This window comes from Zootoca vivipara, chromosome 6 (assembly GCF_965207765.1).
Source record: "Zootoca vivipara chromosome 6, rZooViv2.hap1.1, whole genome shotgun sequence".
NCBI classification, from domain to species: Eukaryota; Metazoa; Chordata; class Lepidosauria; order Squamata; family Lacertidae; genus Zootoca; species Zootoca vivipara.
Window position 1 is genome coordinate 75,188,755 of NC_142589.1, and position 26,470 is coordinate 75,215,224.

A 26,470-nucleotide genomic window follows, 5' to 3' on the forward strand; every position below is an offset into this window, starting at 1 on the left:
ACACTGGGCTAGATGTGCCAACGCTCAGAGTATAAGGCTGCTTCCTTTGCTTCTAAACAAAATGTTATGGGCTAGTTGCTTTTTGTAGAAACGTAGCGTTGGGAGGTGCCCCCCCCAAGGTCATCTAGCTCAACCCACCCTCACAATGCAGGAATCCCAGGTGCACAGAACTTTTGCCCCCCCCCAGCTGCTGCTGAACTACAACTCCCAGTACCCCTGACCATAGGGGCCAACTCACTGGGGCCAATGGGAGTTGTAGTTCAGTGACAGAAAGAGAGGCAAAGGTCCCCCACTCTTTGTATACACTACCTGTGCTCCTGCTGCCTTGATTTGCACAATATTGCTGTGGCCGTGCACAGCGGGTGGGGTGGAAGGTTTATTCCGCCCGCAGGGTGCCTCTCTCAGCCTTACCACGACTGCTTGAAGCCACACACACACACACACACACACACAAAATCCTGGATCCAAAGGACAGAGGACGAGTTGTTCAAAATCGAACCAGCTTTTATTTACAAAAATAGTTCCCCTGCCCCCCGCCGCATCCCTTGCACGTGGGGAGGGAACACCACAGCCCTTTTCCAGGAGGGTAGAAGCACCCAGATCTCCCCGTGCCCCCCTTTGGTTCATAGCAGCAGCAACAACAGTGAAAGGCAAAGGGGGGGGGGAGTGTGTTGAGTTTGGAGGACAGGAAGGTCACAGTGTGATGGAATGTGTCCTCCAAGAACAAAAGTGAATACTGAGAAGTGGCAGCTGGGACGCCCCATCGAGGGATGGGACCGGGCAGTGGCTGATTTTATGCTTATTGTGCAAGGGAGAGGAGGGGGCTGGGCAGGCCTGCAAGAACTGGAAAGTTGCCCTGCTCCTCTGTTTCCTCCCGAGAAGGAGAAGGGAGGTCAATGCTTGTGCTCATCTGTGCCAAGTTGCACCCCCAACACGGATCGTCCTTGGAGGTGCTCGGGCGGCAGTGGGGTGTTATGTGCATAGGAAGGCATGTTGGGGGGGGGGCTGCTGGTGTGCGAAGAAAGGAGCAGGATTGTGGAAGGGGCCGTGTGCGAGAAGGAGGTGCACAAACTCCAGGACTGCCAGGACCCATCGACAGCAGGGTTCTGCCCTTTTAAAAACACTCCAACATGTATAAAAACGGAGAATACGGGGCAACCGGCCCCCAGGTTTTGGTAGCAACAGGATATTTGCCTCCCGCAACTCATCAATGGCAGGACTGGGCAAAGAGAAAAAAAGCACCAAGAGGGATTTCCACTGCAAAACGAAGCCACGCTACACCTTCTTAAACAGAGCGGTTCCAGTGATGCTGGAGGGCTCAGGCCCCCACCCCCCTGCCCACCGTCCCGTCGGAGGGGCCGGGACCCGAGGCGGGCGTGGACCTGTCTGTGGCCCCACTTTGCTGGCCTTCGGGGGACCTGCTGCCCTCCTGGTGCTCCTGGGCTGCTCTGGCCTGGGCCTCAGGTGTAGCACCGCTCCCTACTGCTGCGCTGCTTGGCCCCTCCTGTTCGGTGGCCGCCGTGCTGTTTTCCTGGGTGGGGGTGTGGTTGGTGGCTTGGCTGGTGGCAGCCCCGGTGCTCTGGGAGGTCCTCTCCAGCTTCCGGTGCTTCCGATGGGAGGCAGTGGCCGCGGGCTGCTGTGTGGCTGGATCCGGGGGGACCAGGACGTCCCGGATGAGCTCTGTGCATACAGCAGAGGCCTGGCGTGTTTCGCGGCACAGCTGGGAGAGGCTGAGGAAGCCGTGGGGGAGGTCCTGCACCACCCGCAGTGTCACCGGCTGCCCCAGCGCTCGAAGCCGCCGGGCAAACATCACCGAGTCGTCCAGCATGGGGTCGAGGGCGCAAGCCTAGGGAGAGGCAGGGAAGGGAGGCAGAGTGAATGCACGGCTCTGGGCTGCCACCTGTAAACCAGGGGGTGAAGAACCTGAGACAACCCTGCCCAATTGCCATGTGGGTGGGGTGGGGTGGGGGCGGCGGGAGATGTGGAGGTCCAGTGGAGGGTGGGGCAAAGGAAAGTCAAAAAGACAGGATGAGAGAGAGGGTTCGCCTGGCCATCTGATGAATGGAAGGACATTCCCATCATGCCAAGGGACGACTCTCTCCCTGAGGCATCCACTAGGCTGTTTTCTGAAGAAGAGATGCTGAAATGCCCAACCTAGCCGCTCCCTTGCTTCTCTACCCACCCCACCCCACCCCAGAGAACTCCCTAGCACCTCAGCCTTTTCCCTTAAGAGAGCCTTTGTCAACTTGGTGACTTTTAGGTGTTCTGGACTCCAACTCCCATCAGCCCCTAGCCTGGACTGGGGCCGATGGGAGTCCCTGGCAAAGGCTTCCTTAACACGTGCTGCTGAAACCTGTTCCCCCACACCCTGCCAGCCAACTGCGCAGTTCTGTGAAGCCCAAGGGAGGTCGGCTTGCTAACTTTTGTATCCTGTTGTCATGGACTGGCTGGATGCAGAAGACTGGTGAGAGGCATCACTTGGGGAACCCCCAAGGGTACCCCCAGGGTAAGAAGATTCAGAGCCCAGGGATTGGTGGTGGGATGACAATGAGTGGTCAGAGGGGGAAGAAGGAGAAGACTGGGAGAAGGAGGTGTCCGAAGCTGGAGAGGTAACAGGGTTTAGTGAGCAGGGAGAGGCTGTGGCAGAGAGCAGTCCAGAATCAGAGGCAGGAGAGGAAGGGGGCCAGGAGGCAGAGATGAAACTGGCTGCTGAAGAATCCAAGGAGTCCCTCGCTCCTGCTGCGACCAGCTCCCCAATCCCTCCAGATCGCAAGGGAAGGACCTGGGGGAGGAGGAGACTTAGAGAGCGGTGCAAAGTCTTAGTAACTACCTCATTGGGACAAGACCTACTAGGGAGAATTACTGGGATCACTAGGCCTGAGCTGTTTTGTTTCTTTGAATAAAGTCTGAACTTCACTGACACCTTGTGAGTTATTGCTGACTTGACCCTAGCACCTGCTCCTGAAACTTGCTGACCTCCCGAATCCGTGAGCCCCAAATCAGCCCAGCCGCTGGCCAGGGGGCCGAGAAGGGCGGCGTTACCCCGCAGCCTCACTCACCACGATGTGGATGGGCGGCAGTCCCTTCAGCATCGCATCCGGTGCCAGCAGCGGTGACATGAATGGGTTCTTGACGATGGGTGACAGCTCCAGGGGCATGGAGGTCGCCGGCTGTTCAGAGCGCAGAGGCTGGAAGCCGTCGGGGAAGGTCAGGGTGCCGTCGTAGCTGGGGGTCGCCGCCTCGTGCTCGCCGTCGCTCATGAAGAAGCTGGCCGCTGGAGGGTTCGGGTCTGGGTCCGGGGTGGGGCTTGGGGCAGGGCTTGGCGCCGGAGAGGCATCCGAGGCACAGGAAAGGTTCTGGTAGGTCTGGCTCTTGCGGGATTCTTTGCTGCTGGCGAGCGACTTGGATTTGAGGCCCACCTCGGAGATGCTCTTCCTCACAGGCTCTGCATGCCGGGTGGGGAGTGACTGGTTAATGAGTGCCTCCACAGTGCTCCCTCCCCAGTTTCGACCACAGTGAGACCCGTCGTTGCCCCTCTCGGCACAAATCCCAGCGTTCACTGTTTCCCTAGAGCCAATGTTCACTCCATAACTCTTCCATCCCCCTCTGTGCCCACACAGTTGCAGCTTCCAGGTTTGGGGAGAGGTGGCTATTGGGTTGTTGTTTTTATTTTGATTATATATTTTGTGGTTTTATATTTTGATTTTGTTCTGTGAACCTCCCTGAGACCTCCAGGTATAGGGCGGTATAGAAATTCAAATACTACTACTACTAATAATAATAATAGGGTGAATGAGGATAAACCTGCTCCCTTCCCCTCTGTGGTCATAGCCCATTGCTGCTTTCGTTTCCTGTTTCTTGCTGCAAAACCCGATACCGAGAAGAGAAGGTGACACCTGATCTAGGAAGCACCCCTGGGGACTGCGGTAAAATGCTCCAGTTTACAAAGGGGGCAGAATGTCCTCTTGTCGCAGGGAGCACACTGCCCTACCTGTTCATGCCACACATCTCCCCATACATTCCCTGGCTAGGACCCCCCCCCCACTGCCTCCTCCTTGTTATCACATGGTTCTTTGCAGTTTTGTAAACAAACCGCAATACCTCAAGGACCGCCTCTCCCCATATAAACCGGCCCAGACTTTGCGATCATCATCTGAGGCCCTTCTTTGTGTCCATGAGAGGTCCAGAGGGTGGCCTTTTCTGCGGTGGCTCCCCGTTTGTGAAATGCTCTTCTCAGGGAGGCTCGCCTGGAGCCTTCACTGCATATCTCGCATAATATTCATTGCACATATTACATAATAATATGCTGCCCATCTGACTGGGTTGCCCCAGCCACTCTGGCCGGCACCCAGCAGTTATAAAAACCATTATTGTTATAATAAATTGTAACATTTATTATCTGCTTTGTGGTTTTATTCTGTATTTCATGCTGTGAACCGCCCTGAGGTCTTCGCATGAAAGGCTAATATACAAATTCAAATCATCATCTACCACCTCAAAAAATCCAGAATAAAGCACAAAAGTGGGCACCCCTGTACAAAATAAGGGCACAGCTTGCTTTGTGGGTAGAAGAGCTAATCTGGTCCAGCACCCTGTTTTTACAGGGACTGGCCAGGTGCCCATGGGAAGCCTGCAAGCCTAACCTGAGAGCAACAGCCCTCTCTCCTTGCCTAACCAGAGACACCTTTGCATGGAACATGGAAAGCTGAATTTGGCCAAAACAGACAATCCATCAACCCAGCCCAGTTCCCCAGCTGTCACTCTGCAGAGTCTCAGGGCAAGTGTCTTTCCCAGGTCTGTTAGCAAAGGTCTTTTTACCCGGGGATCCCAAGAGTTGAAGCTGGGACCTTCTGCACAAAGAAGCACAGGCTCTTCCTCTTCTTTGGGAGGATGCAAACATAATCCCCCTTCTTCCCTTCCTGCTCCCTTCCCCAGCAGTGTGCACCATGGAAAAGAGTCAGCCAATGACGGGAAGGAAGGCAGCCTCCTTGAGGCCCATTGCCGTGAGCAGCTACCAAGCAATGCCAGGCTGTTTTGCACAGGGGTTGTGCTGCATGTGATGCTGGCCCAGTGTTAACAGGCCATGACTCTTGTCAGTTTGCTCAGGTAAGACTTCCCAAGCAGCAGCTGCCATAAGGAATGTGGCCTAGAAACAAAGGACACAGCAACCCCTGCAGAATTCTGAGAATCTCGGTTCTTGCCTAAAGGGACGGCCAAAAGAACGGCAGAAAGAAAGGAAACAAGGTTCTAGCCTTCAATAGTGCAGTAGGTGAGGCGGCAGCTGGGGGGATGGAGAGGAGAGAAGAGAAACAATGGTCCAATTTGGCTCAGGTCAAAACCAGAAATCTGGGGACTACTCTACACTGCTCAGTCTAAACGTTTAAAATTGTGTTATAAAAACGTGACACCAGAGGGCACTGTAGAGCAGCGACCTGTCATCAATGGAAATTTGCATTGAGAGCTATATTACTTTTTTAAAAGCGTTTTTACAGAGCAGTGTAGATCCAGCCTGAGTGAACAAACTCTTTTTCCTTCCCCTCTCAACCTAGCGATTCATGGAACCATTAAAAGAGCAAAATGCAGAGAGAAAAGCTGAGATTTCTGCAATGCCAGAATCAACATTGCAGAATGAGAATAGAGCAGTGCAAAAGGTTCCCTGTCTCCAAAGCCTTATCTAGCTCTTTCCCAAAAATGCCATGCTGAGCCAGCAGCAGCAGCAGCAGCAGCAGCAGCAGCAACAACAACAACAACAATACCCCAAGCCAGCCAGCTCTATACCCCGTTCAGACGAGACCGATGCACATGCCACCCCTGTGCCAGCCATAGGACCCTCCCCTGGGGCTGCCAGCAAGGGCGTTGATGTAGCCCTGCCCCCTTCTTCTCGCCTCAAGCAGTGCTGCATGCTGTTAGGGGCAGGAGGCGGCTCCTACCAGCTGCCGGGTTAGTAAGAGTCAGGCCCTGCGATCAGAAGAGCCACGCCAGGGACAGCATCGCCAGCAGCTGGGCCAGGGGGCACCGGCAGGAGCCCTGCAGGCCCCAGGAGAAGGGGCAGCGCCCTGCAGAGACAAGGTGGGTCAGAGGACGGCGGGGAATGAGGAGCAAGAAAAGATGGCAAGGCCGAGGAGCAATGGGGGAGGGCTGCTTCTTACCTGTCGGCGCGTCAGCCCCGTTGATCTTGCCCGTGTTCTCCAGCAAGGAACCGAACAAGGAGGAGGCTCCCAGGCGCAAGTCTCGCAAGAGCATGGTGGTATCTCGGCGCACCATGTTCACGGGGCTCAGTTTCTCCAGGGCGGGAGACTCACACTGTTCTGGCTCCATCCCTTGGAATGGAAAGGGGGGAAAGAAACCCAGACAGTCAGGCCGAGACGTGTTCCTGTAGCCTTATTAGCTACTAAGGGCCCTTTAAGTTGCGCCCAGGCAGGGACAGAGACAGCCAATAATGACACCGGGGGTTGAATCCAGAGAAAGAGTTTAATTCTTAAATTTAAGAGACTCTTGGTTATCAGCTCCACGACAAGAGTAAAGAAACACAAATTTGCAAAGCTTCTTATACACTTCTTGGGCTCCTGAAGTGCGCCTGAAGCAGAGCAGCCAGACGCCTTCAACTCTGCATTTCAAACAGGGTGGATAAAAACCAATGATTTTAAAATAAAATCGATTTTTTAAAAAAATTAAATCAGATTTTTTTTTAAAAAAATGGATTTTTAAAATTTGGAGGGAAAAATCTTTCTAAAGATAGTTTTCTATTTAAGTTACATTATAGTCCAAAGGCTATTAATCAGGAAATAAGGATTTGTTTTAAGTTTTTCATGTGTGCTAAAACTCAGTCTAAGGTTTGTTTTTATAAAAATTGTTTAACCACATCAGTTGACAAACATATGCTATAATGTTATTGTTTTAGTTAAATAAATTGTTTGAATAGTTATTAAGGAAATGATTATTTTTATCCTTCCAATAAAGTATAGCAGAAAAGTTGTCCAAATATAAACAGTTAACTTATTAAACCTCACAATTTCATAATTATCAGTCAATATATTTCTAATAGTATTACCAAATCAGTAATGTTTGATATAACTGTAAAAACTACTCTGAAAATTCATTATTCCAAAAATGAAACCTTCATCTGGTAGTAAATATTAAGATTATACCAGCAAGAATGAGTCTTTCTGTAAAAAAAGAAGATGATTTAAATCAAGGCTTACTGACTAGTGATTTAAATCATGATTTAAATCGATTTGATTTAAATCAAATCTACCCTGATTTCAAAGATGTCTGCAAATGAGACAGGAAGGCTGGCAACGTCAACTCCGCCATGTGGGAATCCCTTGCAGACGCGCCTGGAGACAAACAGTCAGGTCGTGCATCCACAGTAGTGACCAGAGCAGAAATGACCGCTGGGAGGAGAATAAACATGCAGCCACACAACTGGACAGCTTCTTCTGCCCCAGTTGCAACAAAACATGTCTCTCGCTTATCGGTCTCTACAGCCACAGCAGGTGCTATAACTCTCCAATGGTTGACTTCACCCCCAAAGGCGCACTCCTCCGTGGTCTCCTGAGACAGACCAACCAACCACACAGCTGAGCTTAACCAACCCTACGACCTTCAGCCACCGCTTCCCTTTGCCCACCTGTGCGGCCTGTAGCGGTACCCCTCTTGCCCCCCCGAGCATCCCCTGCCCTTACCAGCATAGGCACTGAGGCATTTGCACAGCACGCTCAGAGGCAGGAGCGGGTCAAGCAAGGTGAGGAGGCGGGAGGGCGAAGCCGAGACCTGCATGAGGGTGGCCGGGTATGCCGCCATGATCCCGTCCGGCATCTTGATCCCAAAGGCGGCCGCCCGCATGGAGACCGTGATGCACAGGTTTCCACCGGCGCTGTCTCCCGCAAGGCACACCGTCTGGGCTGTGGAACCTGCCAAGCGGCCAGGGGGGAGAGGGAGAGAGGGAGAAGAGGTCAGAACCACTCTGGGCAAGTGGGGCAGAGGGTTCTTTTTCAAAACCCAGCAGCAGAACCCTCTCCAAATGCCAGACACAGCAGGCGGTGGCAGTGCCCGCACTTCAGAACTCCCTGTCTATTGACACCAGGCAGGCATCTTCACTGTATTCTTTTCAGCACCTTCTAAAAACCATTTTCTTTAGGCCCATGTAAGATTGGGAACCCAGGGGTTCTATGGGACATAACAATAAACTACCGTAAAGGTATCAAAACCTATTTGAAAAAATAGGTTACAGTACTTAGCTAATTGGGAACCACTGATGTAGACTGTTGATATGTGTTTTATTCTTTTTCTAGTTGATCGTGATTTTAATTATTATTATTTTTCAAAAATGCTTTAATTAGCAGCTTTCGACTGCTCGCAACAGTAATTTGATTGTTTCCTTCTTTCTGCAAACAGCTTTGAGATTTAATTTTTACTTTTACAGCATAAATTTCATGAAATAATAAAGCAACATGGGAAGCCCTGGCTGTGAGCCCCAAGAGAAGCCTGGCTGGGTGGCTGGCGCTAGAAACTCGTTGTGCACCGGAAGCGGGGCAAAAACTGGTAGGCGGCTTTCATTATTATTATTTTTAGCTCTATGCAAACAAGGCATTTACACAGAGTAGACCTTACACTGAATATGACCCCCCCCACCCAGATGTTGCTTGCTGGAGTCATGCTTGCTGGGGTGCCGCTAGTGGGAGTTGCCGTTCAGATCTGGAGGTCTCCAGCGACATGCGAAACGTCCCTCTACCATCTCTGGAAGGACGCCTGGGAAACCAAGCTCCACCTGAGATTTGGGCACAGGGCAAGGATGGGGAGGAACCTGGGCCCCTGCCCCAGAGGCTCCTTTGTTCCCAGCCAGTATGGCCAATGGTCAGGGTCATTCCTGGGAAAGCTCAGTTGGCAGAGCGTGAGGCAGTTAATCTCAGGGTTGTGGGTGCGAGTCCCAAGTAGCGGGGAAAGATTCCTGCATTGCAGGGACTAGATGACCGATGTGGTCCCTTCCAACTCTACCATTCTATGATTCTAAGATGCTAGGGTTGCCATATCTCAAAGAGCAAAAAAGAGGACAGTCCAAGTCGCTTGAGCCCGAAAAACCCGAACACTTCCTTTAAAATTTAAAAATCCGCCCGAATGGGCATGTTGGCCCGGCAAAAGAGGACATGTCCTGGTTTTCCCGGATGTATGGCAACCCTGAAGATGGGAGCTGTGGTTCAACAAGCTCCCCATGCCTGGCATAGGGACACACTGATCTAGGCAGACAGACGGGCAGAGCCAGCATAGCGCAGCTTCATGTGATCTTCCGAGGAGGATCTTAGCAGCTGCTTTCTCTCAGGCCACTGTGGCCAAAGCCCAGTTCTGGACCCCACCTCCTTCCTCCCCAGCTCTCCTGTTCTCACCCAACAGGTGGCAGTTCTTGATGGCCCAGCAGTAGGCATAGAAACACTCTTCCAAGGCCCGAGGAAAGGGAGCCTCCGGTGCCAGCGAGTAGTCGATGGAGAGGATGGGGGCGCCCAGTTCCTGAGCCCAGGATTTCAGGTAGGGCTCGTGCGACTTGGAGGTCTGGGCCACGAAGCCACCGCCGTGGAAGTGCACCACCAGGTAAGGCGAGCGAGGCAGCGGCTTGGTCCTCCAGCGCAGCTCCAGGGCGAGGGGGCCTTCGGGGCGCATGAGGTTGCAGAGCTCCTCGCTGTCCTAGAAACGGGGAAAGCAAATGGTCGAGGGTGCAGTGCCAGGCCCCGAGGGGCAAGAGGCGCCCAGCTGGCATCCACCTGCCGCCGCCCAGTGGTGCCAGTCCCCGAGGCCATCAGAATCTCAAAGGGCTCTCTTTGACAAACAAGATTGTTGTGATGCATTCCTGGAATCTGTTGCTCCAGACTCTGCTTAAATAAAAAAAGAATTTTGCATTTGGGAAACCCTCAACCATTGCGGAACATGGAACTTGCCCTCTCCCCCCTCCTTCATGCGCAGCAGGTTCCTGATTTGAGGCAAACCGCAGTTCTCCTAGTCATCTGCGGCAAACCCTGGTTTGCTCTTGTCCTGCAAGCCAGGATCAAACCCTGGAGGTAACAGGCATTTGGGGGGGGGGAAGAGTGGGAAGGAGGGAAGAGGAAGGACAGAAGCCTGAGGTTCAGGGTAACCTCGGAACAGGGGCACTGAAAACGACACACTTATTTTAAATGTGTACAGTGGTACCTTGGTAGTTGAACGGCTTGGCTCCTGAATGCTGCAAACCCGGAATTGAATGTTCCGGTTTGCAAACGTTTTTCAGAAGCCAATACCTCCAGTGTGGCTTCCGCTTGAGTGCAGGAAGCTCCTGCAGCCAATCAGAAGCCGTGCCTTGGTTTTCGAACCATTTCAGGAGTCGAACGGACTCCCGGAACAGATTAAATTTCAGAACCAAGGTACCACTGTATATGCTGCTTTTTCTGCTTCCAAAAACCTCAAGCAGCTAACAATGAAAGCCATACAATTAAACACACCGCCAACAACAAAGACAATGACAAAACATCATTTGCTGGAAACCACAAGAAAGGGGAGCGCTCTTGTGTTTGGGTCCTGGTTGTGGGTTTCCTACAGGCATCTGGTTGGCCACTGTGAGAACAGGATGCTGACAGGATGGGCTGCTGGCCTGATCCAGCAGTTTCCTATGTTCTAAACGGCAGCAGAGTGGTTAAAAAGCTGTACGTCAGAGAGAAGGACAGACCAGCTCCCTTGTCCTTGACTCCGGGTTTCCTGCAGTCAGGGAAACGGACATGTGGGATGGCATCCAATTACAGACCATACGCCTGGAGAAGCTTTTTCAGCCTGCGGAACAAGTTCCCTTGCAGGCAATCTTCTCGGGGCACAGGCTAGCGGTGGATGCAAAAGCGGCGGGTGTGATTGTTTGCACAATGGATGTGACGATACATTCCAGCCATGCAAAATGACAGACCCCCAACCCGCTCCACCACACCGCTTTCCAACCAGGCATGCAAGAGGCACCAGTGCTGTTGAAGGACAAATTCCAGCAAGGCAAAAGCCCTTGAGGTGGCGGGGCAGGGCTGGTGAAGGGTGTGGTCTAGGGAGAGCCCCAAGGGCCAGGGAGAGAGGTCTGAGGGGCCACATCCAGAGGCTAAATAAAGCCCAGGATTCCACATGCCTCAAAGCTACGAGGTCTGACCCTGCGCACCCACCCTAGCTCAAGTCAATCCATGGCTGTTCCCAGCTGCTTACCTGTCCCTCCCGCAGCTCGTGGGAGATGAGTCTCATCTGTACGGCTCCTGGTCCGGTGTGGGCAACTGGGGGGGTGATGGTGACTGTCAGCTGGGGGTCAGCAACCAAAGGCAGGTCAAAGGAGTGCGGCGGCACCAGCAGTGCCCGGGATAACCGGACTTGCGAGGAAGCCATGCTGGCGAGGGACTGCGGAGAGGGCAGAAGCTGTGTGAGTGCTCTAGGAGAGAATATCCAAAGAGCAATTCCCCAGGGGAATATCCAGGGCAGAGTTGGCCACAAGGGACCAGGCACGCAGGAACAGTGCTGCATCAATAATAATAAATAATAATAATAATAATAATAATTTATTCATAACCCGTCTATCTGGATGGGTTTCCCCAGCCACTCTGGGCGGCTTCCAACAGAGTATTAAAAACACGACAAAACATCAAACATTAAAAACTTCCCTAAACAGGGCTGCCTTCAGATGTCTTCTAAAAGTCAGATAGTTGTTTATTTCCTTGACATCTGGTGGGAGGGCGTTCCACAGGGCAGACACCACTACTGAGAAGGCCCTCTGCCTGGTTCCCTGTCTCAGTGAGGGAACCACCAGAAGGCCCTCAGAGTTGGACCTCAGTGTCCGGGGCTGAACGATGGGGGTGGAGATGCTCCTTCAGGTATAAATACAATTTAGACAGCCCATTTTGTTGCTATAGGTGCCCCCCCCCCGCTAAACCTGTCCCTCTGTCCATCTTTCACAGTTCCCACAACCTCTTTGCCTCGCCTCACGCTCCCTGCCATCTGATCATGCCTCCTCCAAGCCTCCCCCTCTGACCCAGGCAGGGTCTCTCTCTCCCATCCAAGGTCCCTTCTCCTCCCCAGTAGGTCCGGCCTCCTGTTGTCTGAGGCAGGACTCACAGCCAGCAGCTCCATCTCGGTGAGGTTCCAGAAGCTCTTCCAAAAGTGCACGTCCAGGTTCTGAGTGATGCGCTCAAACTCTATCCCACGGAGCTCGGGGTCAATAGCAAACTTCCCGCTGGTGAAGAGAGAGCTGGCAGCCACGCCTGCGCATGCGGGGGGGGGGGGGAACGAGAGAGAGGAAGAGGAAGAAGAGAGAGAGGGAGAGAGATCAAAGGGGTTGGGTGACGGCTCAGGGGATAACCTCTGCTTTGAATTTCGAGAAAGGGGCTGCCCACATTATTATACCCCTCTGTGCGTCTAGTGCAGGAGAGAGAAAAATAAAAATATGCGGTACCATGAAGCTCACTGCTAGTAGCAGAGAGCGAGGTCAAGCGCTGACACATTTTCCAGAGACACTGCACTTCTTACGCATAGCTGGGATGTGCCTGTGGCGCTTATGCGCTGCAAAAATGCACTTGTTCCACTACTTCTACAGGGATTGGAGTCCTTCCTGACTTGAGACAACCTTTTCTGCCCTTGGGAGATGTTTGGCCTATACTTTGGGCGTATCCCAAAGTTTTCGCAACCGGAGAGACTGCTTCTGCGCATGTGTGCGCGGCAAAACACTTCCGGGTTTGCCGCTTTCGCAACTTGAAGTTTACGTTACCTGAGCGTAGCATAACCTGAGCGTCCACTGTAACTACCCTATTTTTCCGTCTATAAGACGACCCCTATTTTAGGGGACCCAGATTTAAGAAAATGGGGGGAGATTTATCCGTGTATAAGATGCCCCCCTAATTTTTGACATTATTTTTAAGGGAAAAAAATCTAGTCTTATACACGGAAAAATACGGTACTTATTTGTTTTTAGCCCACTCTTGTCTTCAAGGTGCTGCAGGCAGTATACATGGATCTCTCCCTGCCCCACCCTCATTTAATCCCAACAACAACCTTTTGAGGCAGGTTAGGCTGAGAGGAAGTGACTGGCTCAAGGTCACCCAGTGAACTTCATCCATGGCCTAGGCGGGATGTGAACCCCGGTCCCTCCCAGGTCCTAGTCCAACATGACATGGTCAAAATAATACAAATGACATGAGAATAACAGCATTTTGATCCACTGGCCAGTAATGCGTCCTGGGAAAAGGAGGCAGCTATGCATTACAGGGAGGGAAAAACAAGCGTTATGGTGTTCAGGGGGACACATTGGAGAGAGGAACATAGTTCCCATGTTGCTGATGTGCCAAGATATGCCTGCCATTCCCCTCCACCGCCACTCACCAATGCCGGACACATGGCGCTTGTAATTTTCCCCAAAGGAGACGAGGCCGATGGCGATGGTCTGCAGGAAAGGCCGGATCGAGGGAGCGTACTGGGAAGGAAAAGGTAAACATTAAGGCTGGGCAGAAACTCTTAATGCATTGAATAATCACATTTGTTTGTTGCTTTTTCTTGCCCAGGGCAACCCAAAATGGAGCGGGGGGCGGCGGCAATACCCTAAAAACACCCCCTTATTAAACTTATTAGATAGTTTAATAAGCAAAAGGCTTATTATATGGTTGTAGAGGAATGTTTTTGACGGGCGCCTAAAGCTATATGATGATGGTGCCAGGCGAGCCTCCCTGGGAAGAGCATTCCACAAACAGGGAGCCACCACAGAAAAGGCCCTGTTCTCAAGTTGCCACCCTCTGGACCTCAAAGAAGGGCCTCAGATGATGATCACAGGATCCAGGTAGGTTCATATGAAGAGAGGCAGTCCCTTGAGGCACAGGGTTCCTGAGCTCTTCAAGGCTTTATAGGTTATAATCAGCACTTTGAATTGGGCCTGGGAACTCATTGGCAGCCAATGCATTCGGGCCAGGATTGGTGCAATATGCATAAACCGTCTTGCCCCAGTAAGCAGCCTGCCTGCTGAATTCTGCACCATTTGAAGCTTCTGAACCGTTTTCAGAGGCAGCCCCACGTAGAATGCATTGAACTATCCTAGAGGTTAGCAGAGCATAGGCGGTTGTCCCCGTCCAGACTGGTGCAGAGCTGGGCCACCAGCCAAAGCTGATGGAAGGAACACTGCAGCACCAAAGGCCACCTGAGCCTCAAGCAACATCAGTGGAGAGGGAGGGTAATCCCATCAGGAGCAGGCAACCTCCCATCCATCCAGTCTAGCGAACCACCCAATAACAGCCGTGTCTGGATTGAGCTTCGGTTTGTTGACCCTAATCCAGTTCATTACTGAACCCAGTCCAGCACATCCACAGCCACACCATGCTTCCCAAACACGGCTGCTGGATCCAAGCTCGAGAGGGGCAAGCTGAGAAATCTATAGCTGGAGGACCAAACCGTGGGAGATGCGGAACAGGATATGCCGTTCGGGGAACTGGTTGCTCGCAGGCAGAGGCCTGGCCGGGCCTGGTTCTCATAGCCTGAGCCAAACATGTGAAAAAAGGATGCGGAAGAAGAAGAAGAAGAAGAAGAAGAAGAAGAAGAAGAAGAAGAAGAAGAAGAAGAAGAAGAAGAAGAAGAAGAAGAGGAGGAGGAGGAGCTGTTGGATCCCCCTTGCAAAGTCCTGCCAGGGTCCCTGGCTGCATGAACCCTCTGGGTGAAGTCAGAGAGTCAGGGAAGCTCTGCAATGGAGATCCAAACTCAGTTGGGAAACTTCGTCTCCTGTGAGACTGGACAATGACTGGCAAGTGTGTTGGGGTGGAGGAGGGAGAGAATCAGAGGGTCTTGCATGACACATGGCTCAGGGCCATGCAGCCAAGGCCATCGCCTGCGTGGAAAATAAGAGAGGAGGAAAGGGGAAGGCCAAAGCTGGCTTTCCGTATGTGGCAGGCAGCTCTCGCCATAGAGGCTCCTTCGGGACAAACACGGAGGGCTCTATGTTGGGAAAATCAGACAAGGGAGCTGATGGGGACTGGCGAGAACAAGGTGAACTTCTTGGGAGGAGTTCAGAGGTCTCGTGAGGAAAGGGCACCAGCTTCTCCTGGGATGAAGCGGGCTCTCCTGGCAATTATTACTACTGCAGTATGAGACGGCTGCTACGTAAAAATAGCAAAAAACACAGAGCAAACACCCGGGGGGGGGAGTCCCTGCCCTCAGGAAAATACAGCTGAATGCAGCCAGTGGTGGAGGAACAACAGAGGGAGAAGCCAGGCCAGGCCAACAAGGGATGAATGCAAGCAAACACAGCTGCTAAGCTGTAGATGGGGTTGGCAACTTCACAGGGTTTGGGCTGAGGGGAAGGAGGCGGAGGGCTTACATGCAAAAGGTCCCAGGATAAATCTCTGACACCTCTAGGTGGGGTTGAGAATGTCCCCCTGCCCTCCTCTGAAACCCCAGAGAGCTGCTGCCAGTCAGTGAGGCGATACTGTGCTAGCTGTGAGGGCCTTCTGGTGGTTCCCTCACTGTGAGAAATGGAGTTACAGGGAACCAGATAGAGGGCCTTCTCAGTAGTGGCACCCTCCCTGTGGAATGTCCTCCAGTCAAATAGATAAACAACTTTGAGAAGACATCTGAAGGCAGCACTGTACGGGGAAGTTTTTAACGCCTGATGTTTGGCTGTGTTTTTTATATTATTTTGGAAGCCGCCCAGAGTGGCCGAGACAACCCATTCAGATGGGCGGAATATAAGTAATTAATTGTAATCATAATTTTTATTATTGATGGACCAACCGTCTTGACTGCAGATAGATGTCCCACTAAGGGGATGCAAGGACATCACGGGGGAAAGACCGACCTCCTTTTAGAGCAGGAGGCCAAAGAAAAATGATGACAGGTAGGAACGTGGGGGTTCGCTGATGCCTTCAATGGGTCAATGGCCACCTCCCCAAAGTCTAGCACCTCCATGCAGGCTGAGCGTCTCCCCTCCGCCTCACCTGGAAGCCCATGCAGCGCCCGTAGAAGCAGCCCTTGTGCATGGTGATGTACTCCTGCAGGAACTGCTCGGAGAGCCCTCGGTCCTCGTGGTTGAAGAGGTGTCCGGGCCGGTTCTGGGTGAGGAGGCGCTGGGCCAGGTAGACGAGGGCTCGCAGCTGCGTCAAGGCGGTGCAGTAGGCCTCCAGCTCGGCACAGTTGTGGCTGGTGCGGAAGAAGATGCTGCGCCGGTTGGTAGCCACGTACCGGCTCTTGTGGACGATGTGGGCCAGGCAGCATCGCACCGTCTGCGCCAGGCTCCGGTAGCCGTTGGCCGGCGTGTGCTCGTCCAGGTCGAAGATGTGGTAGATGGTGGAGAAGTGGTTCAGCACTGGCTCCAGGCACCGGGCGTGCTCCCGGATGGTGGTGAAGGCAGTCACAAAGCGCCGGCTGGTCTCGCTGGAGCTCTCCTGGAAGAAGTTGACGTTGTCTTCCGCCAGCGCATGCAGGGTCTGGAACAGGGGCCGAGGATCCATGGTGTCAGTGACCGGGGGGCCTGGAAGAGGAAAGGAGAGCCGTGAGGGGGTCCCTCCCCGGAGAGAGGCGGGTATGAAGGGAGCTGGGTGGAGAAGTTATGCTGCTGCGACTGAATGCAAGGAGCCTCTTGCCAAGAGAAGAGCGCGCCTTCGCCGGACGTCCTGCCCCTTACTTACACTCCCCCGTCACTGCCTCAGCTACGTACTCCACATTCCCTGATTCCTCGGCCTCCATGTCTCCTCCGCGCAGGCTGGAAGCCCTGTGAGCAGAGCGGGCATCACTTACTAAGACAATATCAATGTACGGAAGAGCCCCTTTCCAGTGGGCTCCACCCCACTCTCAACGGTTCTGTCACCCAGGAATAACGCCTGACAGGGACTCTCCTGATGAAGCTGTGCAAGTGAGAATCAAGCCCACTTCATAGAAACATGTAAAAATGCAGGCAGGATTTGAATGAAGAGCAGCAGCAGTTGGGAGCACATTTATAATATGCAGCAAATTTAGAAAATACGGGGGAACTACGGTGGGGTGAAGTTGTATGTGAAATGGAGGTCTACTTGGAAGCATGTATCAATTTGTAAACTTTTGAAATTCGGAAATAAAACTTTAAAAAATCCCAAAAAGAGAATCAAGCCTACTCCTAATGGATGGAGCAGGCAGATTTTGCCCACATCTCACTGGGGTCCCTGAGTTCCCTTTTTTATCTCCCCTTCCACCATTGGATGCAGCTCACTTCTAAGAGCAGGTAGGGGTTAAGGTGAGTGCACAACTTAAGCTGTTGACCCTGGTGAGGTACAGCCAAAAATCTGCTCCCTTTCAAGAGGAGCGATGGGATATGCCTCTGACTGCTGGTGGCTTGAGCCTGCCCAGAGATGGCTGTGTATTGCAGGGAGTTGGACCAGGTGACCTGGGGTGTGTGCGTCCCTTCCAAAACTCTAATTCTGTGACTGGCAAGCCCCCGACCCTCGCCGACAGGTGCCCAAAGCACTCCCCACGGGCACAGCACACCCACATTTAATAAATAACCACCATTCTATCAACAGGCCTTCCAAATAGTTAGGAGCAGCCTCCAGCACTGACGCAATGCACTTCAAAGACATCCAAAGCTCTTTGCATCCTCAAAAATCCATACATCAGCCCTGCCGGGGAGGCCACCGGCAGCAGCAGAGGTCTCGGCTCGCTGAGGAGGCAGAGCCTGGTTTCAGGCTACCAGGGGACAGGAGACGGCTGACACCCCAGCCGGTTCTTGGAGATGCTCGAGCACAGGAAGAGGGGCTTGTGTCGAGGGTACTCACCCACCGCTGCCCACTAAAGACCGGGGCTCCCTGATGCCGCCTGGAGTTGCCTTTCGGCCACTGGCTGCCTGCCCAGCCAGCCGGCTTAAAAGAGGGCCGGGGAAGTCAACAGGCTGGCTCCGCCTCAGAGGAGGGGACAAGGGAGGGAGAGTTTGGAATTGACTGGGAAGGGGAAGGAGGGTCAAGCTGCCAAGCTGCCGTCTCAGCTCATCTCTCTGTTTCCCCCTCAGCGTTCTGGAATGCTCAGGCGCTGGATCAAAATTCCAACATTCCGGTTCCGCTGCCAGTTCCCTCTCCGCAAACCCAGGGCTGGAATAAATTAGGTACAGAGTGGTTGGTGTGCATGAATTGCTTTCTTCACTGGATATATTTGGTGCCCACAGCAAAGCTGCGGGGAGGGTGGAAGGTGGTGCTGCTGCTGCTGCTGCTGCTGTTGTTGATGTTAGGTACTGTTTTCTGAGAGTGCAAAGGACCCCAGTGGGAAAGATGCTTTGCAAGGGAAGCTGGGCCAGGAAAACTGGGGGGAGAGCAACAGGTGGGAGTGGGGAGACAAGAGGACAACGAGGTGCACAAGGCAGAAAATTAGGGATTGTGGGGAATGGAGGTCTCAGTCCTCGAATGCCTGTCCCTCCAGCTAGAATTACCCATGTATATTTTGGAGGTTTAAAATACGGCTGCTCCCCCACCCCACCCCCCTTTTAAAGTCACACTTGCTTGTTGTTGTACAAGCTGGAGAGCAGGGGGAGATATTTTCACCCAAAGTGCATTGCCTGATGGGTTTTTCCTGTGGTTGCAAGAACCCCTCCAACTGTGGGCATAGGCGGCGGCAACGGGGGGGGGGGAACAGCTGCCACCCCAAATCAAGTAAATAAATAAAAATACTGTACTTAAACTGACCAATCACGTCACAGATAGCTCTGTTCTGCTCCCCCCTAACAAAAGTCCTGCTCCCCCTATCATAATTCCTAGTTACGCCCATGCCTCCAACTCCTATTCCTGAAGCTGTCATCTGAGCATGTCATCATCAGCTTAACTGCAAAAACATGGCATATATTTCTGAACTGGGTGGAAACTGGTTTGAGGGGAAACATAACAAACAGCGTCATTTCCCAAGAAACTACAGGATAGATATGGATTGGGGCTAATGCCACGCACACTACAGCTTCAAATGCCAGAGCCAGAGTAAGCAGCACTGTGTACACAGCTGTTGCCTGTTTCTTCCTCTGCAATCAATGAGGACTAGAAACCTAGTGCTTCCCTCCCACTAAAAGGAAGCGGAGAGTCTGGCATGTCCTTATGACTATACAGTACTCTTTACACCACACAATATATTTCTGCACTGGAGGGCAGGACCCAAACCAATGGATTCAAGTTGCAAGAAAGGAGATTCCAGCTAAACATCAGGAAGAACTTTCTGAGAGTAAGAGCTGTTCAACAGTTGGAACGGACTCTCTCGGGAGGTTGTGGACTCTCCTTCCTTGGAGGTTTTTAAGCAGAGGTTGGACGGCCATGTGCCATGGAGTTGAGATTCCTGCATTGCAGGGGGTTGGACTAGATGACCCCCTGGGTCCTTTCCGACCCTGTGAAATAGTGTGGCAACAAAGATTCCAAAACCCTGGTCCTCAGCAACCACTGACCTATTATATTCGTTTGCATTTAATACTGTAGGAACTGAGTTGGTTGATTCCGTAACAGAAGAATGAAGCTATTTGCACCAGAAGAACAGAACAGACCCCTGCTCTTCCTCACACAGGGCAGGGAGCCAGGGCTGTTTATGGGGCTCCCGTGACCATGTTTTCAAGAACGGTGCCAATTAGACCAACTCTTTCTAGGAGGGCCACGTTCTCCCCATGCACAGATAGGTCCCAAGGGGCTCCTTGAAACTTGGGCTGCTTTAGAGCAACAGCCTTTGTGCAGAGCGCTAAGGGCAAGAAAGGGGCATTGCACTCCTTGAGCCAGATCAGAAAAACTAATAGGGATCATAGACTCTCCAGGAAATGGTCCTGCGACTTCTATTTAAATCAGACAACGTGGGGCACAATTTGAAATGGTCAGACTTCAGCTAGTAGGCTGATGTGTGCCATGCCCCATTCTTAAAGCGGTCCGTGCCAACTTTTCATGCAGGGGCTGGAATGTCTTTATTTATTCGAATACCAAATAAAATATTGGTCCTCACTACAGCGTACCTGTCATTTCTGCCCTCGGTTGGAAAGAACAGCTAAGAGGAGGCTTCTCTCCCTTCCGATTAGCAGGAATTTGCCATTCCGCTCCGTTTCTGACCTTTGCTATGCCTTCCCCACAAACACACTTTCCCAATTCCTTCCTCACGCCTGCTCCCTCCTCCACTCTGATTCCACAAAAAACAATTCCAGATTCAGCATAAGCACACACCGCACTTCAAAAATACATGCGCTGGTAAGGTGTCCATAGTGCAGGCAGTTCCTCTAAAAGGTTTTTACGCACTTTTCTCTCTCACACACAAACTGACCCTATCCTGCCCCTACTCTTTTGACACTCTGTCAGAGGGATAGGCCTATCAGCAATCTGAATGCCAACTGAATTATCTCACCTTGCCCATTCCACAACGCCTTTTTAATTTATTTACTCTTTTCCTGGAGCTAGGCTGAGAGTTATTCACGTCAGCATCTGCCATCGCTTCCAAGGTTGCCTTTTTAAAAATTATAGATGGTGAAACCTCCCAGGTGTGGAATTGTAACTTCACGGACACTAGCCAAACAGCACTGTGCATAATCAGCTTCTGCTGCAAAGTGGCAGAACCAGTTTTCATCATTCTGGATCTTGGAGAGGAGTAAGTATCTTTCTATACAGTGCAGCAGGGACACCTCAACCACTGAAGTCAATTTATTTATTTGGAGTATATATACCTCTCTTGGTCAGGGGTCCCTTTACCCTTTACCTTTTTATACCTCTCTTAGCAGCCAAAATCTTGAGGCAGCTTGCAACAAAATGGACAATAACTCCATAGTTATGAAAGTGAGCTAAGAGGCATATCTATATCTATATCTATATCTATATCTATATCTATATCTATATCTATATCTATATCTATATCTATATCTATATCTATATCTATATCTTCGTTCTCTCATGTTCCAACCACCAGTCTGCAGCTGGTTCTCCCGGCCTGGATCTCGCTTTCAAAGCCACCAGATGTTGTTGATGTCGTCATGCTTATTACTAATTGCTGAATTTATATCCCACCCTTCCTCCTGAAGAAGCCTCCTGAAGAAACAAATACGCATATTTTTTTTTTAAAAAAGCATTTTAAGACAGCTAAAACGTTCTAAAATCAGTTTAAAGCGTTATTTTATCCAGTGATCTCAGGATACCAAATGCCAAACAGGAATGTTCTCAAATGCATCCAGAAAGTTAATCATGATGGAGACAGACGTACCTCACTAGGAAGCTCATTCCATGAACGAGGAACCACCACAAAAATGGCCCCGTCACAGGTGAGCTTCCAGTGGTGCCACTACCAACAATGCCCTACCTGCCAATCATACGGTCCGAGATGGCTGATACTGGGGAAGGGGCTCATTTAAGTACTTGGGTCCCAAGGAATTTAGCAACCCACAAGCCAGAGCCTCCTGACTGCCCTGTCACTGCTGTCTTCCCAGCCCCTGGTGGCTAATGCAGGGGATCCAGGAGCAGCAAAGGTGTTACGAGTTTCCCGCACTCCCAATATTCAGGTTTACAGTGGGCCTCACCCTAAGAGACATGCAGCATCCTTTTAAATAACAAATGGTCAAATCCTTTTTTATCATCAACTTGAGTTTTCTTCCTAGGAGAGAATGGAAGCCGACAGCTTCTGTCTTAAGGGCACCAGCTGCACGAGAGCCGAGTGGCCCTTCAGATGTGGTCGTAGTCCAGCTCCCATCAGTCCCCAGTCAGGATGGTGGGAGTTGCAGTCCCACAACATCTGGAGGGCCACAGGCTCCCCATCCACGTTCTACAGCAGCATGGAGTTCCAAAGATGGGATGTTTGAAAAGACAAGATGCGGAAGGCAAAACTTAGTTTTGAGCAAGATCTGAAAGATCTGCGATGCCAGGAGATACCCAGGCTTTCATCATTCCCTCCCAGGACATGGAGTTCGAGACTTGCCCAGCTGAGTCACCACTTTGGCATCTGTGGGGGAAGAAATGTTTCTGGGTAAACTAGGAAACACATGGGGACCAGATGAGAGCAAGGGGCACATGTCAAATGCAAAAAACGCGGAAAACAGGGGACTGGGAGAGAGGGCAGGGAAGAGCCTTGTGGCTGGAACTCCACAGGGAGGAGGGGAGGGAGGGAGGAAGTCAACTGTCTCCCTTTTCTTTCCTCCTCCTGGCAGGGTGTGAAACCTTTGCCCTTTGACCTCTGCTGTGCAGGGGGGGGGAGAGAAGAGAAGGGGGGATAGCTTAAGGAATGACTGACCTGCAGTGAAAGCCAAGCCTCCGTGTCACACCATGTCCACGTGGCTCTTGGATTGGCACACCCATTTCCTGGCCTACCCCTCCCCTCCCCACCTCCTCACCCCAGGTGCTCCAGTGCCGCGCAGTTTCTAGCAAAAACACAGACCAGTGAGAAACAGCATCTCACGCGGCTCTGCCAGAGCTAATGCCCACATCAGTTAAGATCATCGGGTGACCTCTGGGGCACAGCCGCTAGCTGTGCCAGGCGCGCGCGACACAAATCTCCCTTTGTGGCCGCCAGCTGAGCTGCCAGCCTCCTCCCTGCCCCTTGGCATGACCTTGGCACAGAGAAAAGGCTGGTCGGAGATTCTGCCAGGAACAAAAGGGTGCCCGGTTCTGCAATGCTTGTAGATTGGGAATGTGGCGCCTTAGGCAATGCATTCGCAGGCCTCAACAAGTTCTGCAAACCAATTGTGCTGCCACTACCGAGGAAGAAGTACTGTAAAAACAGTGGTACCAACTCAGCATGACATGTTACAAGTTAATTCACTGACTAGACAAGTCCTATGAGAAAAGTGACAAAACGAGTTCTATGAAACTGCTGTAGGTTGCTCAGGGCCTGCAGGGTAGGGTGCCAGGGAAATATGCAAAAACATTACTAAACCTTGAAACTAATCCTTGCAATTAAAGGCAGGCATTGGTTTGAGAAACCAAATTTGCAGGTATATCTTCCTTTAAAGATCAAGCTTCCAATCCACTCACCGTTATCTGAAAATAACATATGAAAAACATCAACACAAATCTGGAGTGGAGTCCTTAAGATGATTGGCTGGTGCCTTGTATGCCTCCTTCCGGCAACTCCTGCAGCCAAACATATTACTCTGCTTTCCTTTGGACCACATCAGTGAAGTCGAGAGGGGGGTCTTGTCATCTGGGCAGCCCAGGACCTCCATACACACTGCCCAGGCTTGCGCCCCAGAGAGGTCACTTTGGGGCTGTTTAACGCAACAGAAACAACACGGCCTGACTTTGCCCCCAGAGGCGCACTCCATTGTTTCTCAAGACAGACAGATGCCAACAATGTTTGTGGGGCAGGGGGGTCTCCAGGTCAATAAGAAATCACCAGAACTCTTGGCTGAGAGGAATGTAATATTGTGAACTTTGACGTGATCTGAACATATACCCAGTCACTCAGTGTGCAACTTTAAAAAGAAAAGAAACCTTGTTAGAATTGCCATTTTATCAGGGCTCTCAGGGATGTGGCAAGGTGGTTCATTAAAAAGTAATTAGAAGACACAGCCAAGAGAGGGAACAAGATGGAATCTCCAGGTACAATAACAGAAGAGAACGTGGCACAGTCTAGTCATTCTTGGGCCTTTACCGACAGAAGGAACAAATCTTGACAACTTCTACAACAATTTGAGAAAGAAGCTGTCATCCAAAATTCAATCCAGCAAGGGAACAGTGAAAAAACATTTTGTATTTAAGAGCAGAGATGTGTGACATTTGCAGTGCAATGCTACACATGTCTACCCAGAAGTAAGCCCTATTGGTTATACAGGACCTATTCCCAGGTAACAGTGTCTAGGACGGCAGCCTAAGAGTTCAGAAATTACTTTGGGTAGGACTCTGAAACTAGTGCTTATCATCCAGACGGCCGCACACAGATGGCCAGCAGCTTAAATCTATATCGGAACCTGAAAGCTTACATAATTCTTCGTAAAGCCCCAATATCAAATTTTTAATTCACCTCCATCTCATTGAATTTTCAGATATATGCAGCTGCTATATGAGAATCTCACTGAGAATTTCCACAGGCAAACATAACAGACACAACATTCTTCCTCAGAAGCCCAGGTGCCACCCAATTATGGGGCACAGAGCAGAATACACACATACAAACCCCACTTGGAAGGTATGCTAAGAAATTGCCTCCCCACATCTTGGCAGCAGGGTTGCAAAGGTTTCACTACTGATCAATGACATACGATCTTCTAGAAGCAGAAGATCTAGTACACACACACTGCTTAATATGCTAAAGAGAAAAGCCATAATTTATTAAACAAAAGGATTCAAAACGACCCAACAACCACTGAGCTCTAGAGCCCACTCCCATCTTCTGAAGGACCATCACAGTCGATCATACAGTTAATTTCTAGCAGATGTCGCTGAGGGACAATGTGATATGGTAGCTAGAATTGGGGAGACCCGAGTTCAAATCCCAACTCAGTCACTAAGGTCACTGGGTGACCTTGGTCAGCCACTATCTCCCAGCCTAATCCCTCTCACAAGGATGTTGTGATGATAAAATGGTAAGAGAACCATGCCTTCAGGTCCTTAAGATATAACGTAATAAATAAAAACCCTGTCAAAATATCATGGATCATACTTTCAGCAACATGAGCCCCATAAAGGACTTGATTGCAACAACTTCCAGAGGGTGTAGCTACGTTAGCCTGCTGCAGCAAAAACAAAACAAAAATAAAACAAAACAAAAATTCTTATGGCACCTTAAAAACTAACATTTTAAATTTACTTAACAAAATTTATTTACCAATTATAAAAAACAACTTCTAAGCAGTTTACAAGTCTTTTATTATGACATAATATTCCACGGTCTACAATCAACTTCATCAGATGCATGGTATGTAATCCTGCATATACCCATAACTCAGAACAACATTTTATTCATGTCGACTAAGTTGGGACTGCAGTCCACAAAAGCTTAAACCAAATTGAAGGTGTTAATCTTTATAATGCCACAAGAACCTGCCGGGCATTTTTTTCAGAAATAGTTTGGGACCACCCCCTTGCTATTTTCAGTTGGGCCTCAAGCTCTGCACTGATGAATCACCACAGACCCTTCAGAAGACTTGAGGCACCCCTGAGGACCATCCCTGGAGAAAAGGTCCATCAGTTGGGGTTTTCACAGGATCTGCTATCCTAGCCATGAGAGAATATTAGTCTATTCTATTACCCTCGGATTCCATCACATACACACCCCAACATTACCAAGCTGACTGTTTGATCTCCTACCGCGGCTCCTTATTTATGTTGCTATTGTTTTTTACTGCAAAGGGGTCTGTCGTAACAGGTCAAAGTGTTAATTTCTGCAAGCATTCCTGCTCCAGCCAAACTACGTACCTCCACCTGTGATTCTTGCATGCGATTTACCTCTGACAAGCCACCCCTTGCAACCCTTATATGTGTGTGTGTAGATATGCCTCCAGGGGGGATGGGGCACCCCATGCCCCTGACCTGCAGAGGTTAAGGGCGCCAGACTGACTGGGAGACCTGGGTTCAAATCCTCCCACGCCCTCATTAAGTGACTTTGGGCTGCAGCCACCCTCTCAGCCTTAAACAACCACACAACACGGTCCATGGAACTGTCACAAACGCCACCATAAAGTGAGCTGGCCTTTAAGGGACAACGTTATTTGAAAACCGCTCCTCCCCAACAATAACTGTCTACCGCCTAATGTTCCCACCGCCTCCCAGCTTAGTCTCTACCTGACGTTTCGGGAGACATAGGACTAGCCCCCCCCTTCCCAAATGGAAGCGCCCTCCCACAGAACGAGGAAGAGCGGACTCAGACCCCACCATTACAACTTTGAGGGGGGAGGGGGGAGACCGCGGCGGGTCGTGCCAACGCCTCAAAAGGCAACCCCGCCTCCCCTTGACTGGCCCTTTACTTACCCAACGGGGTTCCGTCTCCTGCCCCCGCCGGCCCCCTGTGAGCCCCCTTCCAGACCGGCTTCCGCCTCGGAGCGAACGTTCGGAAGCGCCACATGACGGGCGCTCTCCAATGAACCGAGGGCGGGGACGGAGGGGCGGTCGGTTGTGACGTCACCCGAGCCGGTTCCCACGGCAACGGCGTCCCGGCTCCCTGCTTCCGCATTCCCGCAGCCAGCCCGGCCTTAAAGGGTCCGGGCGCGCCGAAGTGCGGACGCCCGGGGATCGATACGGATTAAGCTCGGGACGCTTTCGAATGTCCCGCGCCGCCTAATATAATTAATATACCAATGCTGGGTTTCTTCCCCCCCCCCTGCAAATGCACGATTTTTGGGTTTTTTTTGTTGCTTACTGTATTTGCAGTGCAATCCTACACGTAAATCATCATCATCATTATCATTATTTATTAAATTTACATACCATATTATTATTTATTAAATTTACATACCATCCGAAAAACACAGGGCAGTTTGCAAAGAATCCTGGGAACTGTGGTTCTCCGCACGCAGAGCTATAATTTTCAGCATCCTTAACTAATTACAGTCCTCCGGGTCCGGGATTCTTTGGGG

The 26,470-nt window shown here is 51.1% G+C and overlaps 1 protein-coding gene across 3 annotated transcripts; it reads right to left on the reverse strand.

Moving 5' to 3' along the window:
- Positions 1–486: 486 nt before the first annotated feature.
- Positions 487–25,994, reverse strand: LIPE (lipase E, hormone sensitive type). Of its 3 annotated transcripts, XM_035120251.3 has the most exons (11): positions 17,757–17,825; positions 16,638–16,720; positions 15,948–16,480; positions 13,357–13,447; positions 12,097–12,242; positions 11,200–11,385; positions 9,384–9,678; positions 7,686–7,913; positions 6,150–6,320; positions 3,060–3,445; positions 487–1,846 (listed from the first exon to the last, which is right to left on the reverse strand). In XM_035120251.3, exons 2-11 carry the CDS (start codon positions 16,693–16,695, stop codon positions 1,319–1,321), a joined length of 2,622 nt encoding a protein of 873 aa, XP_034976142.3. In that variant the 5' UTR covers positions 16,696–16,720; positions 17,757–17,825; the 3' UTR covers positions 487–1,318. The 3 variants fall into 3 exon arrangements, with proteins under 3 accessions (XP_034976142.3, XP_034976140.3, XP_034976143.3); XM_035120249.3 differs by lacking the exons at positions 16,638–16,720; positions 17,757–17,825 and adding an exon at positions 25,866–25,994; XM_035120252.3 differs by lacking the exon at positions 16,638–16,720 and having other exon boundaries at positions 17,757–17,867.
- Positions 25,995–26,470: the final 476 nt, after the last annotated feature.

What these genes read in the sequence shown, in the direction of transcription:
- LIPE (XM_035120249.3), bottom strand. Translation starts at nt 25,959, where the DNA reads ATGTGGCGCTTCCGAACGTTCGCTCCGAGGCGGAAGCCGGTCTGGAAG. An exon ending in GCGCCATGTGTCCGGCATTG is followed by an intron (nt 12,243 to 13,356) that starts GTGAGTGGCGGT and finishes CCGCATGCGCAG; the next exon opens with GCGTGGCTGCCAGCTCTCTC. An exon ending in CAAGAACTGCCACCTGTTGG is followed by an intron (nt 7,914 to 9,383) that starts GTGAGAACAGGA and finishes GCCGCTTGGCAG; the next exon opens with GTTCCACAGCCCAGACGGTG.